Genomic DNA, 25,542 nt, shown 5'->3' with positions numbered 1-25,542 from the left:
GAATGGATAGGTTTGATCTTCTTGCAGTCCATGGGACTCTCAAGAGTCTCCTCCAGCACCATAATTCAAAAGCATCCATTCTTCGGCGATCAGCCTTCTTTATGGTCCAGCTCTCACTTCCATACAGGGCTATTGGTGGCTATCAGCCAGAAAGGCAATGTTCTGCACCCCACAGCTGAAGGCTAGAAACCACAGGAGGGGAGAATGGCCTTTTGCCAAGGTCCCGTTTATGGGTTTCCAGTTGAGGCCCCTGGTTGGCTGGTGTGAGAACAGGTCCTTGGATGAGATAGACTGTTCCAGCAGCCTCTTTTTATTCTCAAAATAAAAGAAACTCTTCACCCCTGTTCTCATTTTGGCATTTACACCTAACCAGGAAATTTGAAAGATCCCATCACCACCAGAGGTTTAAGGTTTCTCCCTTTAATTTTATTTTTTAATCCTCATATTACGTCTGCCTCTCAACCTGCAAACATCCATTTCTGAAAACAGCAGGCTCTTAGCAACATCCTTCTGCCTGGCTGTGAAATTAACGTGCGAGGCGAACAGATGTAAATTGCAGCCCTTCGTTGTACTGTCAGCAACAGCTCATTTCGTGGAGGGTGTTTTTTTTCCCTTTCTTCTTGCGTTACTCAGAGTTCTCAGAACAGAGAACAACACGCAACGCACTCAGATCCTGGAGGTGGGGGGGTGTGTGGAGAGGATAGCTTTTTCAATGGCACCGCAGTCGCTGGAGCAGAGCAGAGGGAAAGCAGATCTGAAAATTGCAGGGTAAGGAAACAGATACAGTGGGGAACTTACAAGGCTCTCCTCATGGTGGGATGGAGAATGGCTGGCTAGGGGGAAGAGAGACCCTATCAGGTCAGGTATACAGCCAAATGTCTGAATGACCAATCCCTGGGGTGTGGTCAGAATGCAATCAAGGATGGGCGGAGTGTAGCTCAGTGGCAGTGCCTGTTTTTGGGGGGAGGGGTTTCCCCCAAAAATTATTGGTTTTCCAAATTTATAGCAAACATAAAAGAAAAACATTACAATATAAAAGAAAACAAACATTTACCCTAACTATTATAATCCCACTTTTGATTTCATCGTTAGACGACTTCCTCAAATCCCCCAGCTGAATTTCCATATAACTCATCGTAGCAGTTTTCCAATACTATTTTCAAATAAAATTAACTTAGTCAATTAACATCTTTCTTTCTTTTCATTTTCGCTTCTATCCATAGTGTTATGCAATTTAACATATTTAACTCCTAAGCCAATTTGGTACTTACAAATCGTTCTACTTATGTTATCTTAGAGTATTTAACTAAATACTCCTTACATTTCTTCCATTCTTCTTGGTACTCCTCCTCTTTCTGTTCGTGGATTCTTCTGGTCATGTCGACCAGCTCCAAAAAGCCCTTCATCTTCATCTGCCATTCCTCCACTGTTGGTATTTCTTGTGATTTTCAATTTTTGGCTAACAAAAAGTTGTGGCATACAAAAACAATCTAACATCTTTCCTGGGCACTTCCAAACCTGTTATTCCAAGTAGAAAGGCTTCTGGGTTTTTTTTTTTTAATAAAAGTCTATTTCAACATCTTTTTCAATTCATTGTAAATCTTTTCCCAGAAGTCTTTCACCTTGGGACATGTCCACCACATATGAAAAAAGGTACCCTCCTTTTCTTTACCCTTCCAACATAAATTATCACCCGTGTGGTAGATCTTAGCGGCAGTGCCTGTTTGAATGCAGAAGGCGATGGAACATCCAGGCCCAGGGGCAGTCTATCTAGATTTCTTAGGGGCATTTGGACTCTGTGAGAACAGGATAATGGACTGTGATGGCCCAGTATCCAGCCGGGCTCTTCAGATGTGGAAATTGCCAGCTGGCAAGCTGTTGTGATGAATGAAAGACAACACCTGCTGTATGCACTCGTTCAATAGGGCTTGAGTGGCTCCCTTATCAAAGGACAGCAGCGATCACCTCGCTGTGTGTTGAACCTGGCGGAGCCCTGCCAATACACCACCATACCGTTGGACCGGCCAGTTGTCATCCAAGGACTGAAGGAAATAAGGATAACCTGCAAGACCTGTCCATTCTATCCCCGAGTCCAGCATCCTATTCTCACAGGGGCCAACTGCCCTAAGAACATAGGATTCTACAGGTGAAACTCGAAAAATTAGAATATTGTGGGAAAGTTCATTTATTTCAGTAATTCAACTTAAAAAGGTGAAACTAATATAGGAGATAGACTGCCCATACTGCCAAAAAGTACCCAAAGCTGGTTCAATGCCCATGGGATTACTGTGCTTGATTGGCCAGCAAACTCGCCTGACCTGAACCCCATAGAGAATCTATGATTGGCCAGCAAACTCGCCTGACCTGAACCCCATAGAGAATCTATGGGGCACTGCCAAGAGAAAGATGAGAGACATGAGACCGAGCAGTGCAGAAGAGCTGAAGCATCCTGGTCTTCCATAACACTTCAGCAGTGCCACAGGCTGATAGCATCCATGCCATGCGGCATTGAGGCAGTAATTGATGCAAAAGGGGCCCAAACCAAGTACTGAGTACATATGCATGCTTCTACTTCTCAGAGGTCCAATATTGCTCTATTTGCAATCCTTGTTTTGCTGATTTCATTTAATATTCTAATTTTCTGAGATTGTTAATTTGGGGTTTTCATTAGCTTTACGCCATGATCATCACAATTATAACAAATAAAGCCTTGACATATCTTTGCATGCCATGAATCTATCTCAAATATTAGTTTCACCTTTTAAGTTGAATTACTGAAATAAAAGAACTTTTCCACGATATTCTAATTTCTCGAGTTTCACCTGTATAAGGACATCAGGAGAGCCTGCCTGTAGGATGAGGCCAGAGGGCTCAGCCAGTCCAGCGTCCTGATTGGCCCAAAGAGAAGGAACCGCATAGCAACCTCGTAGCAAAGAGCACGAACCTCATAGCAAGCAAGGGCACTCTCTGCTCCTGCAATTTCCTGTAACTAATATTCAGAATCCGCTGTCGAGGCTGAGCATAGCTCTCTCCTAATCCATGGATTTGCCCAATCCTTTTAAAAAAGGAATCTAAATTGTTGGCCATCACCAACTGCTGCGGAAGTGAGTTCCACAGTTTAACGACGGACCACGTGAAAAAAGTCCTTCTGTCCCGATCCCTCCATCATTCGGCTTCCTGTGGTGCTGCTCCAAGCAAGCTGGAGTTCTTTCAGATGAGCTGCCTATATCAGGCTTCCTCAACCTCGGCCCTCCAGATGTTTCGAGACTACAATTCCCATCATCCCTGACCACTGGTCCTGCTAGCTAGGGATCATGGGAGCTGTAGGCCAAAAACATCTGAAGGGCCGAGGTTGAGGAAGCCTGGCTTATATAGACTGCTCCTCCTGCATCTGCTTGCAGGGAGGCTAGATGACACCAGCTAATTACTTAGCTAATTTCACTCCGCTTTGATTGCAAGGCTAGATTATATGTTGCAGCAAGGCAACATACATACCCCCCCCCCCCCCCGCTGTGCAACTCCCCATCACTTTTCTTATCGCAAAAGCTCGGGTCTTTGGATGGGGGAAATGGGTTTGTTGTGCAAGACTCAGCTGCAACTGCACCACCGGCGCATGACTGACTCCCACCCCAGAATAGCGAGTCTGGAAACGTCCCCTGGGAATGCACATGAAAGGAATCCAGAAGAGTTCTCAAAAGTTTGGTTCTTTGAGCTGCGACCTCTAGTGGAAGGAAGCTGCGGCGCAGTCCTTCGTGTTTAGGGGTGTATATCATCACAATTTGGTTCACAGGTGACCCATTTGTGATAAGGTAAAAATAAAGGGACCCCTGACCATTAGGTCCAGTTGTGACTGACTCTGGGGTTGCGGTGCTCATCTCGCTTTACTGGCCGAGGGAGCTGGCGTACAGCTTCTGGGTCATGTGGCCAGCATGACTAAGCCGCTTCTGGCGAACCAGAGCAGCGCACGGAAATGCCGTTTACCTTCCCGCCGGAGCGGTACCTATTTATCTACTTGCACTTTGACGTGCTTTCAAACTGCTAGGTTGGCAGGAGCAGGGACCGAGCAAAGGGAGCTCACCCCATCGCGGGGATTCGAACCGCCGACGTTCTGATCAGCGAGTCCTAGGCTCTATGGTTTAACCCACAGTGCAGGTGACCCATTTGGGATAGTTGAGGCCCAATCTTCCTGCTTCCAGCTTTAAAACATAAGAGGAGCCAGTTGAATCAGGCCAGTAGCCCATCTAGTCTAGCATCTTGTTCTCACAGCGGCCACCCAGATGTCCGAGGGAAACCCACAGGCTGGGCCCAAGCACAAGAGCAAATCTCCCCTCCTTTTCTTTCCCACAACTGGCATTGAGAAGCATTGCTGTCTCCAGCTGTGGACAGTCATGGACAGTAGTCTTTGAAGCCCTCTCCTCCATTAATTTGTCCAGTCCTACAGGGCTATCACTGTCCCATGGGAGCTAGTTTCATAGTTTAACCACGTGCTGCATTAAGGACTTTCTCACCCCTTAAATGTCAGGCAACCTGGTACCCACAAGAATTTTTGTGCAATTCCCCCAAGTGAGGGCTGGTGGGAGTTCCGGTCCAAAACAGCTGGAGAACTCCTGGGGTGTGTGAAAATGATCTGTTTTAAGGCAACAACTTCTGAAATCAAAACTTCGGTGGCAGAGGGACCCTTTGAATAATGTTAAATTTGAACCCTCTCAGGCTGTCAAGGAAGGTGTCAAGTTCTCCATGCACTGATTCTTCTTCTTTTAATTGAATTGCTGGCTTAATTATCAGTTTCCCTCCCTGTGATCGCACCGAGTGAGTTGTTCCGGAAACTTGTCAATCACGTTCTGCGTTATACACACCATTTCCCCCGAGGCACGTTGCGAAGAACCTTCTGCTCCGCACGGTAACTTGTATAGTGTTTCCACCCTGCTTTTCTTGCGCAAACTTCAAAAGAGGGGAGTGTTACCCTCCAAAACTGACCCTGGGAAGGCAGAGAGCAATTTCCTCCCGAGACCTGGCATGGCTGGCATGTTCTCATCCTTGTTAAGTTGCAACATCTGCACCAAACGGCTCAAGAGCAAAAGTCAAGTGGCCTATCCTGAAAGTTCCCCATGCGAACTGATTCCATTTTAAGCCATAGCTCAGTGGCAGAGAATCTGCCTTGCCCCAGGTTCAAGCCCTCAATGGCATCTCTGAGTAGCGCTGGGCAACAACTCTGCCTGAAACCCCTGGGAAGCTGCTGCCAGTTAGTGCAGACAATCCTTAGGTATATGGACCAATGATCAGACTCTGTGTAAGGCAGCTTCCACGCCAGCTAGTCTGGGAGCCTTTTTTGGCAGGGTGAATAATAATAATATATTTATACCCCACCCATCTGGCTGAGTTTCCCCAGCCACTCTGGGCGGCCCCCATCAAGTGTTAAAAACAATACAGCATTGAATATTAAAAACTTCCATCAACAGGGCTGCCTTCAGATGTCTTTTAAAAATAAGATAGCTGCTTATTTCCTTAGCATCTGATGGGAGGGCGTTCCACAGGGCGGGCGCCACCACTGAGAAGGCCCTCTCTCTGGTTCCCTGTAACCTCACTTCTCGCAATGAGAGAACCGCCAGAAGGCCCTCAGCGCTGGATCTCAGTGTCTGGGCTGAACGATGGGGGTGGAGACGCTCCTTCAGGTATACTAGGCTGAGGCCGTTTAGGGCTTTAAAGGTCAGCACCAACACTTTGAATTGTGCTCAGAAACGTACTGGGAGCCAATGCAGATCTTTCAGTACCAGTGTTATGTGGTCTTGGCGGTCGCTCCCAGTCCCCAGTCTAGCTGCCGCATTCTGGATTAAGTACAGTTTCCGGGTCACCTTCAAAGGTAGCCCCACGTAGAGTGCATTGCAGTAGTTCAAGTGGGAGATAACTAGAGCATGCACCCACTCTGGCGAGACAGTAGGCGGGCAGGGAGGGTCTCAGCCTGCGTACCAGATGGAGCTGGTAGACAGCAGCCCCGGACATAGAATTGACCTGCGCCTCCATGGACAGCTGTGAGTCCAAAATGACTCCCAGGCTGCGCACCTGGTCCCTCAGGGGCACAGTTACCCCATTCAGAACCAAGGAGTCCCCCACATCTGCCTGCCTCCTGTCCCCCCAAAAACAGTACTTCTGTCTTGTCAGGATTCAACCTCAACCTGTTAGCAGCTATCCATCCTCCAACCGCCTCCAGGCACTCACACAGGACATTCACCGTCTCCACTGGTTCTGATTTAAAAGAGCGGTAGGATGAATAAATGTCCCCCCCCCCAAAAAAAAACACCTCACACCCCTAAGCTGCAGGTTTTGGAGGTGATGCAATTTTTCACTGAACACACCCAGAATAAAATCAGCATTAAGGATTAGGGTGCCAAAATGCTGAACCCCACAGCCAACCACCTATGACAGACTGCACATAGCCCTGAAGGCATTCATAGACAGTGCGTGGCACCCTGTTGGACCTTTGGAGGTGTGGTGGGAATTATAGTATATCTTTCATAAGACAGCCTACATGTGAAGAGATGGGGGGGGGGGAGTGTGAAAGGATATTGGCAAGAGAATCTGCTTACTCAGACTGTCTTTAAAGTGTGTCATGCAAATTTGCACAGGAAAAAAGAGCCTTTGAGAGCAGACATCCTGTTCATCTTGCTGAATCAGGCATCCAGATCAGACAATACCCGCTTTTCCTCTGAGAATGTGACTTAATTTCTATACATGTGTAAATGTAAGGTGGCGGAACGCCTCTCTGTAAGCCTGTGTGATGCATAGGCCTCTAGACTCCACTTCTGTGGGTTCCCCAGCAGCTGCTGTTGTTTTTTACCAAGTAAAGCTTAGAGATCACAACTGGTGTGGTTAATTAAGAAAAAATCCACCACAGATGCCTAAAAATAACCAGCCGGAGCCCTAAGGATGGGTGGGTGCTGGTAGAAGGAACTCTTGTTATTTTTTCTTTTTGAAAAAAAATTAATAATATTAGGAGCATCTTCCCAGACTTTTATTTGCAAATCACATGGCTAAGTTGGGTGTCACAAAGAGGAAGTGTAACAACGGTAATAAAAAAATAACGTTAAAACCCTGTTCCGTCTTCCAGGAGGCGATGGAGCTAAAAAAAATATTAATAACGTAAAGGATAAGCAAAGACCCGCAACACTGCCAAGTTGGTGTTGGGCAGCCTCTTTTCACGCAGGGAAAGCAAAAAACACGAAACACTGGAATGTTTGTCCGGAGAGAAAAGAAAGAAAATGATAAATCTGAGGAATCCGTGGAAGGAAGGAAGATCCTTTTCTTACGCCGGCCTGCGGTCGGGCTGTCTTGCCTAGGGGGGCATGGGCCCCCGCATGGGCCCCCGGGGCGGCACCATGGGTCTCTGGGTGGGCCGAGGGGGGAGAGGGATGCGCTGGTAGCCGTAGGGCGGGGGCCGAGGGGGCCCGTTGTATCCGTGGGGTGGCATCAAGGGAGGCGGCCCACGCATCCCGTGTGGGGGCATGGGGCCAGGATGACCTGGGGGAGGAAGAAGAGGAGGTATCTGGATTAGACAACAGCCTGGGAGAAACAACGGACAGCACAGAACGAGCAAGTGTCCCCGGCAAAAGAAGCAGGAAAGATTTAACCCCCCCCCCCCCGGTCTGGATTTGAGATCTGTAGTTCCACTTCATGCAAATGAAAGAACAGGGCATAAGGAAGAAACCAGCTGAAAAGATTCACCTCCGAAAGGAGTTTCTGCACTAAACAGAAAGAGGAACTTGGAAGGATCCTAACCGCCCCAAGGCTTGTAGACACTTACCCATCGGCGATCCAAAGTGAGGGCCCCGGGGCGGCATGCCCATGGGCGGGGGTCCAGGGTGGGGCATGCCTGGGGGAGGGCGGGGGGGCGGCTGGCCTCCTGCCCCCGGCGGTCCTGGGTGATGAGGGCCCATCCCGGGCATCCCGTGATGTACCTGCATCTGTGGCATTCCTGGAAACGCAGGTGCGGAAGTTAGTAGGAGTATTCGCAGCAGCGTTATTTGTTATCTGCCCTCCACCTGAAGATCCCAGGGCAGGTGCAACATCAAAACACCAAACGTTAAGTTTGAAACTACAGTGGACGCTCGGGATGCAATCGTGATCCGTGCGGGAGGCACGCTTGCAACCTGCAGAGCTGCGTCTGCATACACACGGGTCGCGATTCGGCGCTTCTGCACATGCACGAGCACCGAAACCCAAAAGTAACCCATTCCGGGACTTCCGGGTTTGGCGCAGTGTGCAACCTGAAAACGCGCAACCTGAAGCGTCTGTAACCCGAGGTATGACTGTACTTGCAATTGCAAAAATAAGATGGGCTCTGAAAACTCAAGCGTCAAGAAAGAGGGTGAAGAGGTAAGTCTTCAACAGTCGCTAGAAGCTGTGCAGTGAGGGTTCCAGACACACCTCTGTGCATCATACAAGACCCTTAACTATTTGCCTCAGGGACTGCCCGATCCCTCATATCTCTGCTCAATCACTAAGGTCTCTGGGGAAGTCGATGTTAGTGGTTCCCCCATGACCCAGGTGCTGTGCTGCAGTCATTATCAAGGGCCCAGTTTCAAAAAATAAAAAGGGAATAAAATAAGGAAATAAAAAGCCCCCATTGGGCACCAGAAGTTCAGCAGGTAAAGGGCCTGTTCGACCTCAGCTGGAAGTGAGTTCCATAGGTCAAACAAGCCCGCTCCTTCCCGACATTCCAGCGCCCAGTGAAGATTTTACTCCTGCAAGCAATTTTAACTGAAGTCTGATTTTATGATTTTAACTGGACTGTATTCTTTATACAGTCATACATTGGAAGTCGAACAGAATCCGTTACGGAACTCTGTTAGCCTTCCAAAACGTTCAAAAATCAAACTGTGGCTTCTGATTGGCTTCAGGAAGCTCCTGCAGCCAATCAGAAGCCCTGTCGGATGTTCAGCTTCCAAAAATAGTTCACAAACCAGAACAGTCACTTCCGGTTTTGCAACGTTCGGGAGCCAAAACATTCGGGAACTAAGCTGTTCGAAAACCAAGGTACGGTTGTATTGTACATTGTTAAATTGCTTAGAGACTACAGTAAGCAGCATAAAAAGTGTTTAGTTAAAATGAAAATAGTAAGTGTCCTAAGAGGAAGGCAGAGGTCCACTGCAACTGAGGGTGTTGTGGTTATTTTGCAGAAAGGGAGAGAGGGGGGGGGAGTTGCCCCCCAAAGGCAAAACGTACCTGGATGCATCCCACCTGGGGGGAAAGGATGTGGGTGGGGAGGGTGTCCCCCTCCAGGAGCACCTCCGGAAGGCGGTCCTGGAGCACCGGCGCCAGGCGGCATGGGTGGGGGCGGCATGGCTGGCGGCATCCCCGGGGGCATGGCTCCTGGTGGCGGCACTGGCGGAGGGAACGACCCAGGTGGCGGGATACCTGTGCAGGGTGGAAAGAACTGTAAGAGTCACTGAAGGAAGAGAAACCCTGAAATTCCGTACAACAAAGATCCCACGCTGTTAAAAGGAAAGGCATGTTCATAAGAGCGTAAGAACAGATGGCTGGATCAGGCCAATGGCCCATCTAGTCCAGCATCCTGTTTTCACAGCACAGGAGCCAACCCCTAGGTCCCTACAATAAAATATTTGTGGGGCTGGGCCCCCACAAATTTGATGGACATTTGCATTCAGATGTGTGTGTGATCGATTATGTGGGGCAGGGCTTACCTGGGCCCCCGCAGTATTTTATTCAAGTTCGCACCCCTGTTTCACAGTGACCAAGCAGATGTCCATTTTGGAAAACCCAGAAGCAGGGCCTGAGCAGAATACAACTCTCTCCTCTCCTGTGGTCTCCAGCGACTGGCGTTCAGAAGCTGGAAACCACAGAAGCAGGGGAGACAGAGCAGAGTCCTTGTACTAGAAGCCATTGATAGCCTCCATCAATTTGTGCAATCCTCTTAAGCCATTCGTGTTGGCGGCCATCACTGCCTCCTGGGGACACGAGTTCCACAGTTTAATTCTGTGCAGTGTGAAAAAGTCCTTCCTTCCATCTGCCCAGCATCTTCCAGGCGCACAGCTACAACAGCAAACCACGATAGAAAACTGGTGTGCCCTTGAGCCTCGGCCTTGCCAGTTAAAGTGAAGCCTACCACCCAACTGATCAACTGAAGCTTGACCTCAAGGGAGAGGGACATCAACTCCCATTACCTTGCATCTAGGCAATGTGACCAATAGTCAAGAGATTATGTGAGTTGGGGTCCAGATGTCTCCCACTCCCACCAATCCCTGCTTTAACAGATTATTTTACTGATCAAACTTTGTAGCCCTTTAAGGTACACTGTGTCAGAGAAGTAGGAGCATTCATATTTCAGCATGGTGTAGTGGTTAAGAGCGGTGGACTCGTAATCTGGTGAACCGGGTTTGCGTCTCCGCTCCTCCACATGCAGCTGCTGGGTGACCTTGGGCTAGTCACACTTCTCTGAAGTCTCTCAGCCCCACTCACCTCACAGAGTGTTTGTTGTGGGGGAGGAAGGGAAAGGAGAATGTTAGCCGCTTTGAGACTCCTTAAAGGGAGTGAAAGGCGGGATATCAAATCCAAACTCCTCTTCTTCATGCGGTAACACGGTTTTGGGGTAACTATAAGAACATCGTAAGATGGCCTGCTGGATCAGGCCTGGGGGGGGCCTCTTGTCCACCAGCATCCCGTTCTCCCAGTGGCCTATTGCCCCCTAAGAACCTAGAAATCTCAACAGGCTGCTCTGCTCCTAGAGAGTCCATAATCATATTATTATTTATACCCTGCCCATCTGGCTGGGTTGCTAGATCAGGTCAAGGGCCCATCTATAATAATAATAATAATTTTTTTTTTATTTATACCCCGCCCTCCCCAGCCAAGGCCGGGCTCAGAGCGGCTTACAAGCAATAATAAAAACAAGATGAATGATTACAACTTAAAAATAAAATACAACATTACAATAATGGAACATTAAAATATTAAAATGTAGCCTCATCGCAGGAGGAGAAGGAAAAGAAAGGGGGAAAAAAGAGAGGGAGGGAATCTAGCCTAACATCCAGTTCCCAAAGTGGCCAAACAGATGCCCCCCAAAGGGAAACTCATGCAACACGTTGGCGATTAATATACACAGAATAATAATTATACATTCTTTATCAACCTTCTGAAAAAAATACAAAACATTAAACAAAGCCACAGAGACTTGCGAACTACCCAACCTAAGGTGAACTTATAATGTGTGGTTTCAATAGATTTTTCAAATGCTTAACTCAGTCTTTTAGATAAGTTCATGAAGATACCAACAAAAGGTAAGTTCGGTGATATTCTCAATAGCCCCGATGAGATGTTCAACTCCCAAGATAATACTGTATCCCTTGGGAGTGTGCTACGTGCAAGCCCCAGTAAAAGCTTGGACTGCCAGGGTGAAACAAGTACAAAACGCCGACACGCTTCATCTACAACTTCATTAACGTCTATCTACAATTCCACTAGCATCTCTCGGTATTGTGAATAACACCGAACTTAACCTTTTGTTGGTATCTTCATGAGCTTACCTAAAAGACTGAGTTAAGCATTTGAAAAATCTATTGAAACCACACATTATAGGTTCATTATAAGAGAGCCAGTGTGGTGTAGTGGTTAAGAGCGATAGACTCGTAATCTGGGGAACCGGGTTCGAGTCCTCGCTCCTCCACATGCAGCTGCTGGGTGACCTTGGGCCAGTCACACTTCTTTAAAGTCTCTCAGCCCCACTCACCTCACAGAGTGTTTGTTGTGGGGGAGGAAGGGAAAGGAGAATGTTAGCTGCTTTGAGACTCCTTCAGGTAGCGATAAAGCAGGATATCAAATCCAAACTCTTCTTCTTCATCTTAGGCTTGCAAGTCTCTGTGGCTTTGTTTAATGTTTTGTATTTTTCTCAGAAGGTTGATAAAGAATGTATAATTATTATTCTGCGTATATTTATCACCAACATGTTGTGTGAGTCGCACTACTTCTATCAAGAGCACAGGTTGCATTTTTCTAGCCCAAAGGGAAACAGGCAAGCAGGACTGAATCACAACAGCACTCTTCCCTCTTCCAGTTTCCAGCAACCAGCCACTGATAGCATTACCCTCCGTGACTTTCTTTAATTCGGTAACTAGAGCCTGGCTACTGGATCAGGTGAGTAGTCCATTTAGTCCAGCCTCCTGTTCTCCCAGGGTCCAAATACCCCCTAAAGGCCTAGGAGTCTAGACTGCCTGTGGATCTGGAGGCTCCATAAGAACATCAAAAGAGCCTGGCTGCTGGAGCAGGCCTGCATCCCATTCTGGCAGGGGACGACCACAATGGGAAGCCCACAAGCAGGAACTGAGCTGAAGAGCGTTCTCCCCCAGTGGTTTCCAGCTCTTCTGAAGCACTACTGCCTGTGGAGGCAGAACATTGCCATCATGGCTACCCGGCAACTCTCAATGTTCTCGAAACCAATGAGACAAAGACACAGGGAGAGGGACTGGGGGGAGAGAGAGAGAGAGAGAGAGAGAGAGAGAGAGAGAGAGAGAGAGAGAGACCTAAATTCAAAAACACCAGCCAGTTTAGAATATCGAAAGGAAAAGAGGGGGCTGCATACCTGGCGGGGTGACGCCTGGCCCCAAGGTGGTGACCACTGGAGTGGGCACCGAGGGTGGGGGAGGGGCGTCGGCGAAGAGCTGGTGGGGCCGGTCGGCCTGCGAGAGGGGGTTCTGGGCGGCCAGGAGGCGCTCGGCCGCCGAACCGTGCCTCTCGCCCTTGGAGTCCTTCTTGAAGGCGTAGGAGACGGTGATGGGGCGATTGCACAGGTACTGTCCGTTCATGGCCTCGATGGCGGCGTCAGAGGCATCGAAGCTGGCAAAGTTGATGAAGGCGTACCCCTTGGAGTTGCCCGTGTCCGGGTCGCGCATGATCTTGGGGGTCTGGAGGATGACCCCGAAGGCGCTGAAGGTGTCGTAGAGGAGCTTCTCGTCAATCTCTGGGTCCAGGTTGCCGATGAAGATGTTGGCGCCCACGTCCAGGTTCTTGTTGTGGGCCGAGGCCTTGTTCACCCGGATCGGCTTCCCGTACAGCTTGATCATGTTCATGATCTTGATGGCGTAGTCGGCATCCTCCTCACTAAGGAACTCCACAAACCCATAGCCTGGAAGGAGACAGGACGAGAAACACACTTAAAATAGGGTTGCCATGAAATCAAGTCTAAGCATCTGCTCAGTAATTTTATTGGAACCAAGTGAAGATGGCAGCTGGCAGCAGCGAAAAGTCCTTTGGATTGATTTGGCAGAAACACCAGTGTGTGAGGAGATGCTGTGAGCTTATAGAGGGGAATCATAGACATAAAATCCACACAGAAACACATTATTGTTTGTTTGTTTTAACTCGGGAGGTGCTAGAGGTATAAATCATTTAAGAAGCTGGTACTACTGGATCAAGTTCATCAGTTTTGCTGAATTATTATTATTATTATTATTATTATTATTATTATTGCTGCTGCTGTTAATATTTATATTCATGTCTTTTTTCCTGATGGGAATCAAGGTAGTTTACAGATAAAAAAACCAAGAATTGCTAAAAGCATTGGGGGGATGGGACCATATTTAAAAAACAGTTAAGCATTGATAGAATTCAAACTATATACATATATAAAATTTGTTTAAAACATACAAATAATTACAATAAAAGCAGCCCAGCACCAGCCCTTTCATTAAAAGAAGTCAATTCCCCAAAGCCTGTTGGAACGGGTTCTTCATCTCCCTGAGAAAGGACAAGGAGAAAGGGAGGTCCAAAGTCTGGGAGCAGCCACCACCATGAAGGCCCTTTCCCATGTCCCCATCTGTCAGGGTTGCAGTATTGAGAAGGGTCTCTCCCAAAGATCTCAAAACCCAGGCAGGTTCACATGAGGAATTGTGGTTTTTCAGAGCTTGGACCTAGGCCATGCAGGGCTTTATAAGTCATACGCAGCACTTTGAACTGTGTCCAGAAACAAGCCAGTGGATCTGTTCTAGCAAGGGAGACGTACGTTCCTTATAACCGGTCCCAGTTAATTAAACTAAATAGTTTTAATTGGGTTTTCAGTAAGTGTGTAATTAATCGTAAGTGCTCTGATTTTATTGTGTTATTATCTTCCTCGGTGTGACATGCAAACTGCTATTCTGAATAATGCTGGAGAGCCAGTGTGGTGTAGTGGTTAAGAGCAGTAGCCTTGTAATCTGGGGAACCGGGTTCACTTCCCCGCTCCTCCACACACAGCTGCTGGGTGACGTTGGGCTAGTCACACTTCTCTGAAGTCTCTCAGCCCCACTCACCTCACAGAGTGTTTGTTGTGGGGAGGAAGGGAAAGGAGAATGTTAGCCGCTTTGAGACTCCTTCGGGTAGTGATAAAGCGGGATATCAAATCCAAACTCCTCTTCTTCTTATAAGGTAGGGGGCACCCGGGATAAGTTTACGGAACCAGGGGGGATGGTCCCAAAAGATTCGGGAGCCACTGCTTTGCTGGGTGGGGGAGAGGGGTTATTTGCTTGTTTCAGTTTGCACTGTAAGCCACCTGGGATAAATATCATGGAAGGAAGGTATGTGAATGCTTTAAATATAGAAATTGTCCCAGTACCGCAAACATTGTAATTGTTTTTAAATGCGCATATTGTTTTTGTATATTTAGAATCGTTTTTGTCCTTTTCTTGTTTCGTGGTTGCAACTGTTTCATTTGTTTTATAATGACATCTTTTGTTGTTGCAGCCCACAGGGGGCTTTTTAAAGGACGCTTTAAAAAAATAAGCAAACCTACAGGGTAGGCGCTCTGCCATAGCCTAGTGCAGGGGTCGGCAACCCACGGCTCCGGAGCCACACGTTGCTCTTTTACACCTTTGCCGCGGCTCCGGGGCGGATACTAGCGAAGGGAGGAGGAGCATTGTGCGCCCCGACACTCCCCACTGTGGCGGGCGCTGTACTGGCTGTGACGTCGCATGGGGGCGGTGCGTGCATTAGTCACACACCGTCCCGACGTCACCTTCCCGCCCGCCCGCTATATTGTAAGGGGCATGTACGCTGGTCACTGTTTTGAAGGGGAGTGAAGAACACACACACACAAAAAAAGGTAACTTGTTAATTTAACGTTTATTTCTATGAGGAGGAGTAATTCTGAGGGGTCAAACAAAGAAATAATGACGAGTTTTGCGGCTCCCAGTTGTTTTTTCTTCGGAAACGGGTCCAAGTGGCTCTTTTTGTCTTAAAGGTTGCAGACCCCTGGCCTAGTGGAAGAGCATGCAGAACTTCCAGGGTTCAACTCCCAGTGGGATCTCATGGTAGGGTTGGGAGAGAACCTCTGCCTGAAATGCTGGAGAGCTGCTGCCAGTCAGTGTAGACAACACTGACCTAGGTGGGCAAATGGGTCTGACTCGGGAAAAGGCAACTTCCTATGCTGCTAGGTGCACCTTATATGCACGGAAATTACTGACTATTCACCTCCCAAGAAGACAATTCTTATGCACATGAGTGAACTGGACTTTGCTGCAAGATAGGTGGGTCCGTCACTCGCTCATGAGCAAAGCCAATGATTTATGGCTCAGGTTGGCCATCCTGGCTGACAACAGATGGGAACTGGAGTCCAACAAAATGGAGGGTGCTATGTTACATCCACTGACAAACGTGCCCCTTGTTTCTCAACCTTGGGTCCCCAGATGTTGTTGGACTACAACTCCCATCATCCCTGAGCTCTGGCCTTGCTAGCTAGGGACGATGGGAGTTGTAGGCCAAAAACATCTGGGGACCCAAGGTTGAGAATGGCTGCTCCAAAACAACATGCTGCCTTCACTCCGTGGTCTTGGCATCGCTTACCTTGATGCTGGCCAGTGACTCTGTCTTTGGGCATGTGGGTGTTGACAACTGGACCTGCCTGGAGGAACAGCTCCCACAGGAGAGGTTCGCTGACCTTTTCGTCCAGGCCTCCAACGTACACAGTGGCATCTGGAGCAGAGAGGAAAGAGACACACACATCAGTTGCATGGACAGAGAGAGCAGGCTCTTCAGAGATCTCTCCACCAACTCATCCAAATGACTAGATGACCCCTGGATCCCTTCCAACTGGCCTATGCAATTAATGGACATATAAGCTAGACATATACATTGATTTTCACTTCAGGTATGCCTGAAGTTAGTTGCAACTTAATAACATTTCAGTAGACACCTGCACTCGCGAAAGCCGAATTATTAACAATAATTAGCATCCATTACTGCAAATAAAAATAGCAGCTTAAACTCAATAATATAAACAAAAGTAGCTTTTACATAATAATAATAATAATAATAATAATAATAATAATAATAATAATAATGGTGCCTTTAATGTCGCCCACGCCGTACAAAAAGGGGAAGCGACCCCAATGTAGACTGGCCTGACAGTAAGGGTGATGATAAATATTGCCACACGCACTTGTGAAATATTTATTATTAATTGTAATTAGCTTCTGTTGCTATTAACAAGATCAGCTTCAACTTCACCCACCCACTTCCAAAACGGGGAGACTCCCCCTACATAGAGACTGTACTGTTAGCAATAACAATTAGCATCTGCTACTACTACTGATTATTATTATTATTATTACTACTACTACTACTACTACTACTACTACAGTACTACTACTACAGCATTAATCCCTCCCTATGCAAAGCCAATGGTCCTGCCACGCCAAGAGGGGAGGGGAGGTTTCTTTGGGGGGGGGCTCCAACCCATAATAGTCCCTCACTTCAACAGCCTCCGCCCTGGAGAAGGGGGAGCTGCCGGGACCTGCCCCCCAGCCCCAGCCCTCACCTTGGTTCCTCTCGGAGATGGGCCCAGCCGCCATCTTGGCGCCACTTTCCAACCACCTCGCGACCCCAACGCCTCAAGCACGACGGCCTCCCAGGAGCCACTGCCGGCACCGCCCCGCCCACCGGAAGCGGCGCGTACTACCAGAGGCGCCGTCGGCCATCTTAGGAGCGGGCAGTTAAAGAGGGCGGGAAACCGGACGTGACGTTGTGAAAAAGCAGTTCGGCCTTCGTCAGGTTTAAACGGAGGAGGTGAAATGCCCGGTCCGGCCGTGTTAAGTTGAAAGCGGCGCCGCCATTTTGAAAGAGGGCGGGCGGAAGTTGCGTTGCGTAAGAAGGTTCTAACGGAATAAACACACTATGAGGTAATTCTAATATCGTGTCGTAATAAGATGTATATTATAACACATATATTTTATATAATACACACATATATATATTTGTGTGTGTGAATGTCATTTGTTTTTTCACCTCAGGGTTTTCTCCTCAGAAATTGTTAGTTTTACGACTGTTACTATAGTCCATATACAGTACTGTACTTGGAGTATAGTACGCAGTATCGTACGTTAATTGTACGCAACAGGAAACGATAAGGTCGAAATGGCGGTTGGTTGGGGACGTCACTTCCGGTACCATCCCGAGCGCTGAGTGCTCTTTCCCTCCCAATTCAAAACACACGGCGAGGTGGAGAAAGCGGCGCTCCTTGCGCGCAAGAGAAAAAAAAGGCCCAAAACGCGGGCAAATCAGCGTCGGCGTAGCTCCACCTCGTCCCTCCCCTCCCTCCTGATTGGGTCACTTTCTCTCCAGCATTCGAAAAAGACAGGACTCTGTTTCCCCCAGATTTAGCAGGAGGGTGAATTTGGGATACTGTATATGCAAATATACCTTTTAATGAGGGTGAAAGAGGAGAGCGCAATATATGGTTTGAAGCTCAACATCAAAAAAGCTAAGATCATGGCCACTGGTCCCATCACCTCCTGGCAGATAGAAAGGGAAGAAATGGAGGCAGTGAGGGATTTTACTTTCTTGGGCTCCAAGATCACTGCAGATAGTGACAGCAATCTGCTTCTTGGGAGACTGCTTCTTGGGAGAAAAGCAATGACAAACCTAGGCAGCATCTTAAAAAGCAGAGACATCACCTTGCCAACAAAGGTCCGTATAGTTAAAGCCATGGTTTTCCCAGTAGTGATGTATGGAAGTGAGAGCTGGACCATAAAGAAGGCTGATCGCCAAAGAATAGATGCTTTTGAATTCTGGTGCTGGAGGAGACTCTTGAGAGTCCCATGGACTGCAAGAAGATCCAACCTCTCCATTCTGAAGGAAATCAGCCCTGAGTGCTCACTGGAAGGACAATACCTTGGCCAATACCTTGGCCACCTCATGAGAAGAGAAGACTCCCTGGAAAAGACCCTGATGGGAAAGATGGAGGGCGCAAGGAGAAGGGGACAACAGAGGACGAGATGGTTGGACAGTGTTCTTGAAGCTACCAGCATGAGTTTGACGAAACTGCGGGAGGTAGTGGAAGACAGGAGGGCCTGGCGTGCTCTGATCCAGGGGGTCACGAAGAGTCGGACACGACTAAACGACTAAACAACAACAATATGCACATATGCAGTGGCTCAACCAATTGGGCTGCTCGCACACCATACATTTAAAGCACAAATTTCCATCCACCCCAAATCTTGGCAAGTTTAGTTTACCCCTTGCAGAGCTACAAGTCCCAGCACCCTTTACAAACTACAGTTCCCAAGATAACTTTGAGGGAGCTATGCATAGCTGTCAACGTTTCCCTTTTTTTAAGGGAAATTCCCTTATTCCAAATAGGATTCCTCGCAAGAAAAGGGAAAAGTTGACAGCTATGGGCTTTAAAATGTTGCAGTCCCATTGAGAAAAAGCAATATTCTGGTCCTCACGGTGAGTTTTACCTTTTGTGCAGAAAGCTAGTCCCAAAACGCATTCCCACATCCATTTTCTTCTTCGCATTTTTACCCCACCTTTTTCTCCAAGGAGATCATGGTAATGTGCCCAGTTCTCCCTATCTCCTCCTTTCATCCCAAAACCAGAGAGACATCACCCAGATTACACAGCTAACAATCAATATATTTCCCCCGCTTAGCACAAACGCTTGGCTTGGGTGAGCAGCATAACATGAAGAGGGCACTGAAAATGTACAGAATCGGCATAACAGTAGTTCCCCAAAGCCCATCGTAAGTTGGGCTTCCACAAATGGGACATATTTGGGCCTGAGGCAGAGATGTCCAAACTTTTTTCAAAGAGGGCCAGATTTGATTGGTGAAGGGCCGTGAGGGCCGACCAAATTTGTTGACCTTTTTTTACGATTAAAGTTGTTGAGCTTTCTGATTTTACCCCAAAGTTATTGAGCTTTTTAGGGTTGAAGTCGTTGAGGGTTTTTTTTTTTTAGGGTTTTATCCCAGGAAATAAACTGCCACAGGGGCCGGATTGAACCGACTGGCAGGCCAGTTTAGGCCCCCAAACCGGACTTTGGACATGCCTGACCTAAGGTGAGTCACACCTGTGGCACCATTTTCCTGTGCGGGGGGGGGGGTCCTGATTCTAGGGACATATGACAGACGGAAAAATAAGAATGAGGATCTTCCATGTGACATATTTACTAAGAATTCATCCTGGCTTCTTTGCAGGGAGATTAGATGACATTGGCTATTTTATAGAGGATTCATTCCAATGTTTTTGCATTGAGGTTAGATGATGTGTCGAAGCAGATGTCATCTAGTATATTTCCCATCTCTTTCATTTCCCTCAAAAGTTCGCTCTTTTAGGGAGGCAGGCTTGTTACTCCAGAGCTCACCATCATCCCCTAATTGTGCAATCTAGATTTGAAAATATGTGATTGATTCCCGCCACCAAACAGTGACAGTCTGGAAGCACCCAGACACACACACATTTTATCTGCCATATCAGAATGATCCTTCCAGTTTACCTATCTGGGTGGTAGTAGCAATGACAGAACTGAATTACATGAAGCTGAAGACGAATTTAAGAGCAGCCATGATGCTGTCTCAGGGAGAGCGGTCGGGAGCAGAAGGCTCATCCCATCAGCTTTGCAGAAACATGAGCTCCACTAGGCACCTATGACTTGTTTATTTGCCAGTTGGCCTGATTTTCGTTTTTCCTCTTCCCTCCATGGCCTTTTACCCTTGTATGTCATAGTTATGTTTTGTTTTTTGTTTTAAAAAGACTATGAGCCTGTGGGCACCAGGGACTCTTGTTTCAATTGATAGTGCGTAAACCACTCCGGAAGACTTATGGGCTGAAAATCCCAGCGGCAAATGCCGTAAATAAATAAATGAATTGACAAACAAATGTATTTTCCCCAGCAGCCGAAAACCAGGTGCTTCTGGGAAGTCCACAAACAGGGCTTGTGAATGCAACGGTCCAGTGTTGTTTTTTCCTCAGCATCTGGGATGCATAAAGGGGGTTCTTTTCTTTCTTTTAATCTTGTGTCTGTTTAAGGAGAGAAGGTTGCAGTGTCACAAGCCCTGACCATATATTATCCCCTTAAAACAGCTGTAGGACAGTTTGTAGCCAGCCAAAGGATGGGGAGGGAGACGCTTTTCCTCCAACTTACAAATGGCCCTGGGAGCAAATCCATTTACAATTACCTGCAGAATTGTATTCACAGGGTATTTATTTATTTATTTGAAATTGTTCTTTAGCTTAAAACTGCTTGTTTCCCCATTAGCTCTACAAGGCTTCTGGACCAAAGCTTATAAAATGGAAATGGAAACATTTAACAGCAAATATGTAACAGCAGCATTTTAATCCCCTTTGCTTGGGGGCAAAAAGGGAAAAAAACACAAAAACCATATATCTTAAATGGAAATACTTTCCCACTATGGATTTTCTCCTGTTAGCAAGGGGAAAAAACACATTGAAGGAACACGACAACAAGACAGTGCAAACATAATATACAGAAATGGATGGAGAGACGTATTAAGTTCCTAAGTACCAGCATCGCATTTCGGCGTTCCCAGGCAACGGCGTACCGAAGGGCTCCGCTTTGATGATTTATAGATACCAGACATATGAAGCAACATTGAATGCTGCTTGACAAACACTGTTAATGAATTTCCAGGTAACCTGTTACTGGGGGCGTGGGGAATGGCCTCCTGTTTTTTACCAAGGCTCGGGGAAACCTATTCTTGAGTATGGAGAGGTTGGAGGCAGAGGTTGGGTGGCCCTCTGTCATGGATGCTTTATCTGTGATTGCAGAGAATTGGACCTGAATGGTCCTTGGAGTCTCTTACAACTCTACAATTCTGTGATTTTGGGATAAAGCCCTCTAGAGGACTCTCCAACACATGCACACATCTGTACCGTGTTCTTTCGTTTCTGAACAGTACACACAGCAGAAAATTTGACCATTTTTTGCCTAGAGGCCAATAATTTGTTGGAGCAGACCAGCTCTTTTTTAATTCATTGTCCTGTTTGCAACCAGGGTGGTCCCTTTATTTAACCACGGGACAATATCTCAGGCCAGTAAACAGGCTAGAGGCAGGAGATGGGATTTCTCTCACATACATAAAATGCCATTTCTCAATAAGTGCTATATTTTTAAAAAAGCTGCTCTGAACATCTGTTTTGGCACCTCTTATCTTCCACACCAAACTTTTTTTTTTAAAAAAAAGTGACTGCGGAAATGACCACTGAAAGTGCTAAAGAAGAACAGGGGTGTGTACATACCCCAGAACTGGCCAGAAAATCTGGTTTACCGATTGCGAAAGCATGATTTCCCAGGTTAATAAAAATAAAGCTTCCCGTCAGTTCTGTCCAGAGCTTTGAGGCCGTTAGATTTATTGCTCAGCTTGGCAGGAAAGAAAAATCTGCTGTCGGGAGAATCCTTGGAGAATCCTCCTGAACGTTTCACTTTCCAAAGTTTGTTCAAACTTATTTGCAAGCCCTTGTTGCAGCCTTGTGGGTGCAGATCTAATGAGGTTGGGGCCCGCTCAGCACTGGATTCCAAAGCATCGAAATATTGATCACTCAGCAACAGTTGAAAAGGAAAAGTCACCCCACCATCTCTGATAGAGGAGGAACAACAGGGGGGTCATTTCGCTTCTATTCCCCTACAAAGAAGAGCAATATTCTAATACTGTAGGGTTCTTGTTTGGTTTTTTACAGACTGCAAAGGAAAGCTCACTCCAAACACTGCAGTCTAGGGACTGAAGGAGGTGCCGGTCCACTAGCCAATTTCTCGTGCACAGCCTGACTCTTGCAAATATGCCTGGACGAAGCAGATATTCTGTGCAAGAAGAGTCTTCTGGATGAGGCCAAGGGGGCTCACCGGGTTCAGAATCCTGTAGTCACAACCAGATGCCTCCAAGGAACCTGCAAGCCGGATTTAAGCACAATAGCATTGCCCCCTCCTGTGGTCTCCAGCAACTGGGGTTCAGAGGCATTTCTTCCTCCAACTACAGAGGCAGAGCATAGCCATCTTGGCCAGTAAAAGAAAAGGTAAAGGGATCCCTGACCATTAGGTCCAGTTGTGGCCGACTCTGGGGTCGCGGCGCTCATCTCGCTTTATTGGCTGAGGGAGCCAGCGTACAGCATGTGGCCAGCATGACTAAGCCACTTCTGGCGAACCAGAGCAGCGCACAGAAACACCATTTACCTTCCCGCTGGAGTGGTACCTATTTATCTACTTGCACTTTGACGTGCTTTCGAACTCCTAGGTTGGCAGGAGCAGGGACCGAGCAACGGGAGCTCATCCTGTCGCTGGGATTCGAACCGCCGACCTTCTGATCAGCAAGTCCTAGGCTCTGTGGTTTAACCCACAGTGCCATCCGCGTCCCTATATCCTGGCTAGTAGCCCTCGATAACTCTCCTCCTCCATGAGCGTGTCTAATCCTCTTTTAAAGTCATCTGGGCTGGGGGCCATCACTGCCTCCTGTGATGCTCTCAAGATGTTGTTGATCTCCAAGCCCCCTCGCAGCTGCAGCAGCCAATGCAACCAGTGGTTAGGGACGACAGCGAGAGCTGAAGCTCTCCAACATCTGGAGGGAACCGCATTGGCTACCCCACGTTTTAAGTGTTACGAGAAATGGACATTTTGGGGACATATAGGTCAATACCCCTTGGTGGGTTCTAGGAAGCAGAGAGAGTAAAGCAGATTACACAGATCTGGTCAGCCCACTCTGGGCTACCAGGCGCTTCCAGGCACTTCCAGGCAGGTGTTTATTATGGGATGGTTGCTGCTCAAGCATTCAGGCCTTTTGGGGAGGACATCGTGACAGCAACATCAGAATGCCAGCAGCCCATGTTATTCCCCGCTGCCCCCCACCCACCAAATTTAATCTGGATCAATGACACGTCACACATTTAAGGCACATGACTTCTCCCAAAGAATCCTGGGAACCGTAGTTGGTGATCTTTAGCGCACCTGACAAACTACATTTCCCAAGATTCTTTGGGGAGAGCCACATAAATGTATGCGGCTTTAATACGTTTTTTTAATTTTTAAAAAAAGACAAAGCAAACACCTATGGCAGGCACCCAATATCGCAGCGATATTAAGCCCCACGTCGCTTTGCAATCAAAACAGAACATTTGGGGCGAATATAAATTCAGGACAGAACTGCAGGTGGGTCAATAAGATCTGTTTGCTGAGCCAGGCAACTTCAGAACGGACACGTCCGATGATTCGGGGCACGGTTGTCCAGCCACAAACATCAATCCCATAGCCTGAGTGCATCAGTTTTCTGTCAACTGGGTAAGATTTCCAAATGGAGCTCTGTGAAAATTGCAGGGGGGTGGACTGGATGACCCTCGGAGTCCCTTCCAACTCGACGATTCTAGGAATCTCTGAAATGTGCATATTGCAGCATATTGCAACTATTGTCTCTTCTTGGAAAGCGGGATGCACCAGGTCTGCGTTGGATACGCTGAGGACCCGCCCTGTTCTTCATGGGGTGGCAGGAGGGAGCTCCAGGCAGTCTGCGTGGGCTCTGCGTGGAACGCTTCGGCCTTCTCGAGCATCGTGCCGCTAGCTTCCTCTGGCTTGCCAGTAGTTCAGCCGCTCTTGGAGCAGGTCCAGTTCCTCAGTGAGGCCCGCAATGCTGGGAGCAAAGAGACCAGCCTGAAAAGAAAGGCAAGACTGCTGTTTCTACAAAAGCAATGCCTAAACCACAGTGTAACAGCAGCAGACAAGACTTCCTAGCTGTGGAATTAAGTATAAGAATAGCAATAATAAATTTTATTTATACCCTGCCCTCCCCAGCCAAGACCGGGCTCAGGGCGGCTAACACTAGGTAAAAACAATCAATTAAAATACAACTTAAAAGCAAGGTTAAGTACACCATTAAAATGCAGCCTCCTTTCCAGTGGCGTAGCGTGGGTTGTCAGCACCCGGGGCAAGGCAAGTAATTTGCGCCCCCTAACCCGTGGATTTGCGCCCCCTAACCCTAACCCCCAGATGTTGCGCCCGGTGCGGCCGGCCCCCCCTGCACCCCCACGCTACGCCACTGCGCCTTTCAGTAGAAACTATTCAAACTGGTCCTACGTGGGCCAGAAAAAAGCCAGGGAAGTCCCCAAATAAGAGTTTCATCACAGAAGGAGAAAGGAAAAAAGAAGAGGGGGAGGGAATCAAATTGATTCCAAGCCAAAGGCCAGGCAGAACAACTCTGTCTTACAGGTCCTGCGGAAATAAATCAGATCCTGCAGAGCCCTGGTCTCACGAGACAGAGCGTTCCACCAGGCCAGAGCCAGTGTTGAAAAGGCCCTGGCTCTGGTTGAGGCTAATCTGACTTCCTTAGGGCCCGGGACCTCTAGGGTGTTGCTATTTATGGACCTTAAGGTCCTCCGTGGGGCATACCGGGAGAGGTGGTTCCTCCCTACTGGACAGGGGACTGGATGAGATGACCCTTGGCAGTCCCACCCAGGGCCGTCTTAAGCATCTCTGGTGCCGTGTTGCAAAGATTCCTCCGCCTCCCCCCCGTTTCCCAGAGTTGCCAACCTTTTTTAGGGAGGGCGGCACTGCCAGCGACGTGCCCAGCTTTGCAGGGCTGGAGGAGGCGGGCAGCGGCTGAAGGGCAGCTTCTCCAGCAGGGAAGAGGCGGAGGCTGGACACGGCGGCTCCCGGATCAGCTGGCCACATCGGTGGCCATGGCAGGCGGAGGCTCCATGTGCATTGCTGCTTCGGTCCGGCATGGCGGAGGTGGGCGAGGGCAGCAAGCTGATGCCAGGAGGCGCTGTGTCCTGCCTCCGCCTCTTCCCTGGCGCCCTCCAGAACCTGGCGCCCTAGCGCTCTGCGCCACTAGCCTCTATGGGTAAGACGCCCTCGGTCCCTCCCCACTCTACGATTCTGTGAAACAGCAATGTTTACACCTGTAACCCCGCCCACCTTTTGCCTACCACAGACACGTGACCTTTGCAAGTCACAGAATCATAAGGTTGAATGTGATCCTAAGGATCATCTGGTCCAACCCTTCGCAACGCAGGAACATGCAGCTGTTCCTTACGGGGATCAAACCTGCAACCGTGGCGTCATCAGCGCCACACTCTAACCAACCGAGCTATCCCACCTTGAAGTCTGGCAAGAAGAGGAGGCAGCCCCTCGAGCTGGAAGAAAGGTTCTCCATCTCTGCGCTAGGCGGAAAGAGACTTGACGTCACCAGCAAGGACCACCACTGGCTTTGGGGGAGAGGCTTTTCATACCCTCCTTTTAAACTGGCTCCCTTGTATAGGAATATATCAGAGCCCTGCTTGGAGCAAGCC

At 48.1% G+C, this 25,542-nt stretch overlaps 2 protein-coding genes and 2 long non-coding RNA genes across 4 annotated transcripts in view; 1 reads left to right on the top strand and 3 right to left on the bottom strand.

Moving 5' to 3' along the window:
• Positions 1–23,280, top strand: part of LOC309358751 — a 129,329-nt gene extending 106,049 nt beyond the window's left edge. Inside the window, exon 2 of the long non-coding RNA XR_014163555.1 lies at positions 19,040–23,280. This is a non-coding gene — a long non-coding RNA (uncharacterized lncRNA). The remainder of the gene's footprint in view (positions 1–19,039) is intronic.
• On the bottom strand, positions 6,995–16,937 carry SF3B4 (splicing factor 3b subunit 4). Its single transcript, XM_081891740.1, has 6 exons — positions 16,796–16,937; positions 15,823–15,951; positions 12,590–13,132; positions 9,220–9,411; positions 7,799–7,969; positions 6,995–7,515 (listed from the first exon to the last, which is right to left on the bottom strand). The coding sequence occupies exons 1-6, from the start codon at positions 16,827–16,829 to the stop codon at positions 7,331–7,333; spliced, it is 1,254 nt and encodes a 417-aa protein (XP_081747866.1). The 5' UTR covers positions 16,830–16,937; the 3' UTR covers positions 6,995–7,330.
• Positions 20,441–25,542, bottom strand: part of LOC309358770 — a 104,714-nt gene continuing 99,612 nt past the window's right edge. Inside the window, exon 2 of the long non-coding RNA XR_014163579.1 lies at positions 20,441–22,460. This is a non-coding gene — a long non-coding RNA (uncharacterized lncRNA). The remainder of the gene's footprint in view (positions 22,461–25,542) is intronic.
• The window catches only part of MTMR11 (myotubularin related protein 11), a 41,414-nt gene continuing 36,312 nt past the window's right edge, over positions 20,441–25,542 (bottom strand). The window contains exon 17 of the mRNA XM_081891372.1: positions 20,441–23,905. Coding sequence (XP_081747498.1) covers positions 23,813–23,905 — 93 coding nt within the window. The 3' untranslated portion in view covers positions 20,441–23,812. The remainder of the gene's footprint in view (positions 23,906–25,542) is intronic.

The sequence above is a fragment of the Podarcis melisellensis genome (genome assembly GCF_964234715.1).
Source record: "Podarcis melisellensis genome assembly, chromosome: 16".
Lineage (NCBI taxonomy): Eukaryota > Metazoa > Chordata > Lepidosauria > Squamata > Lacertidae > Podarcis > Podarcis melisellensis.
Note: the sequence above shows the minus strand (reverse complement) of the source record. Positions and strands in the feature narration are given on the sequence as shown.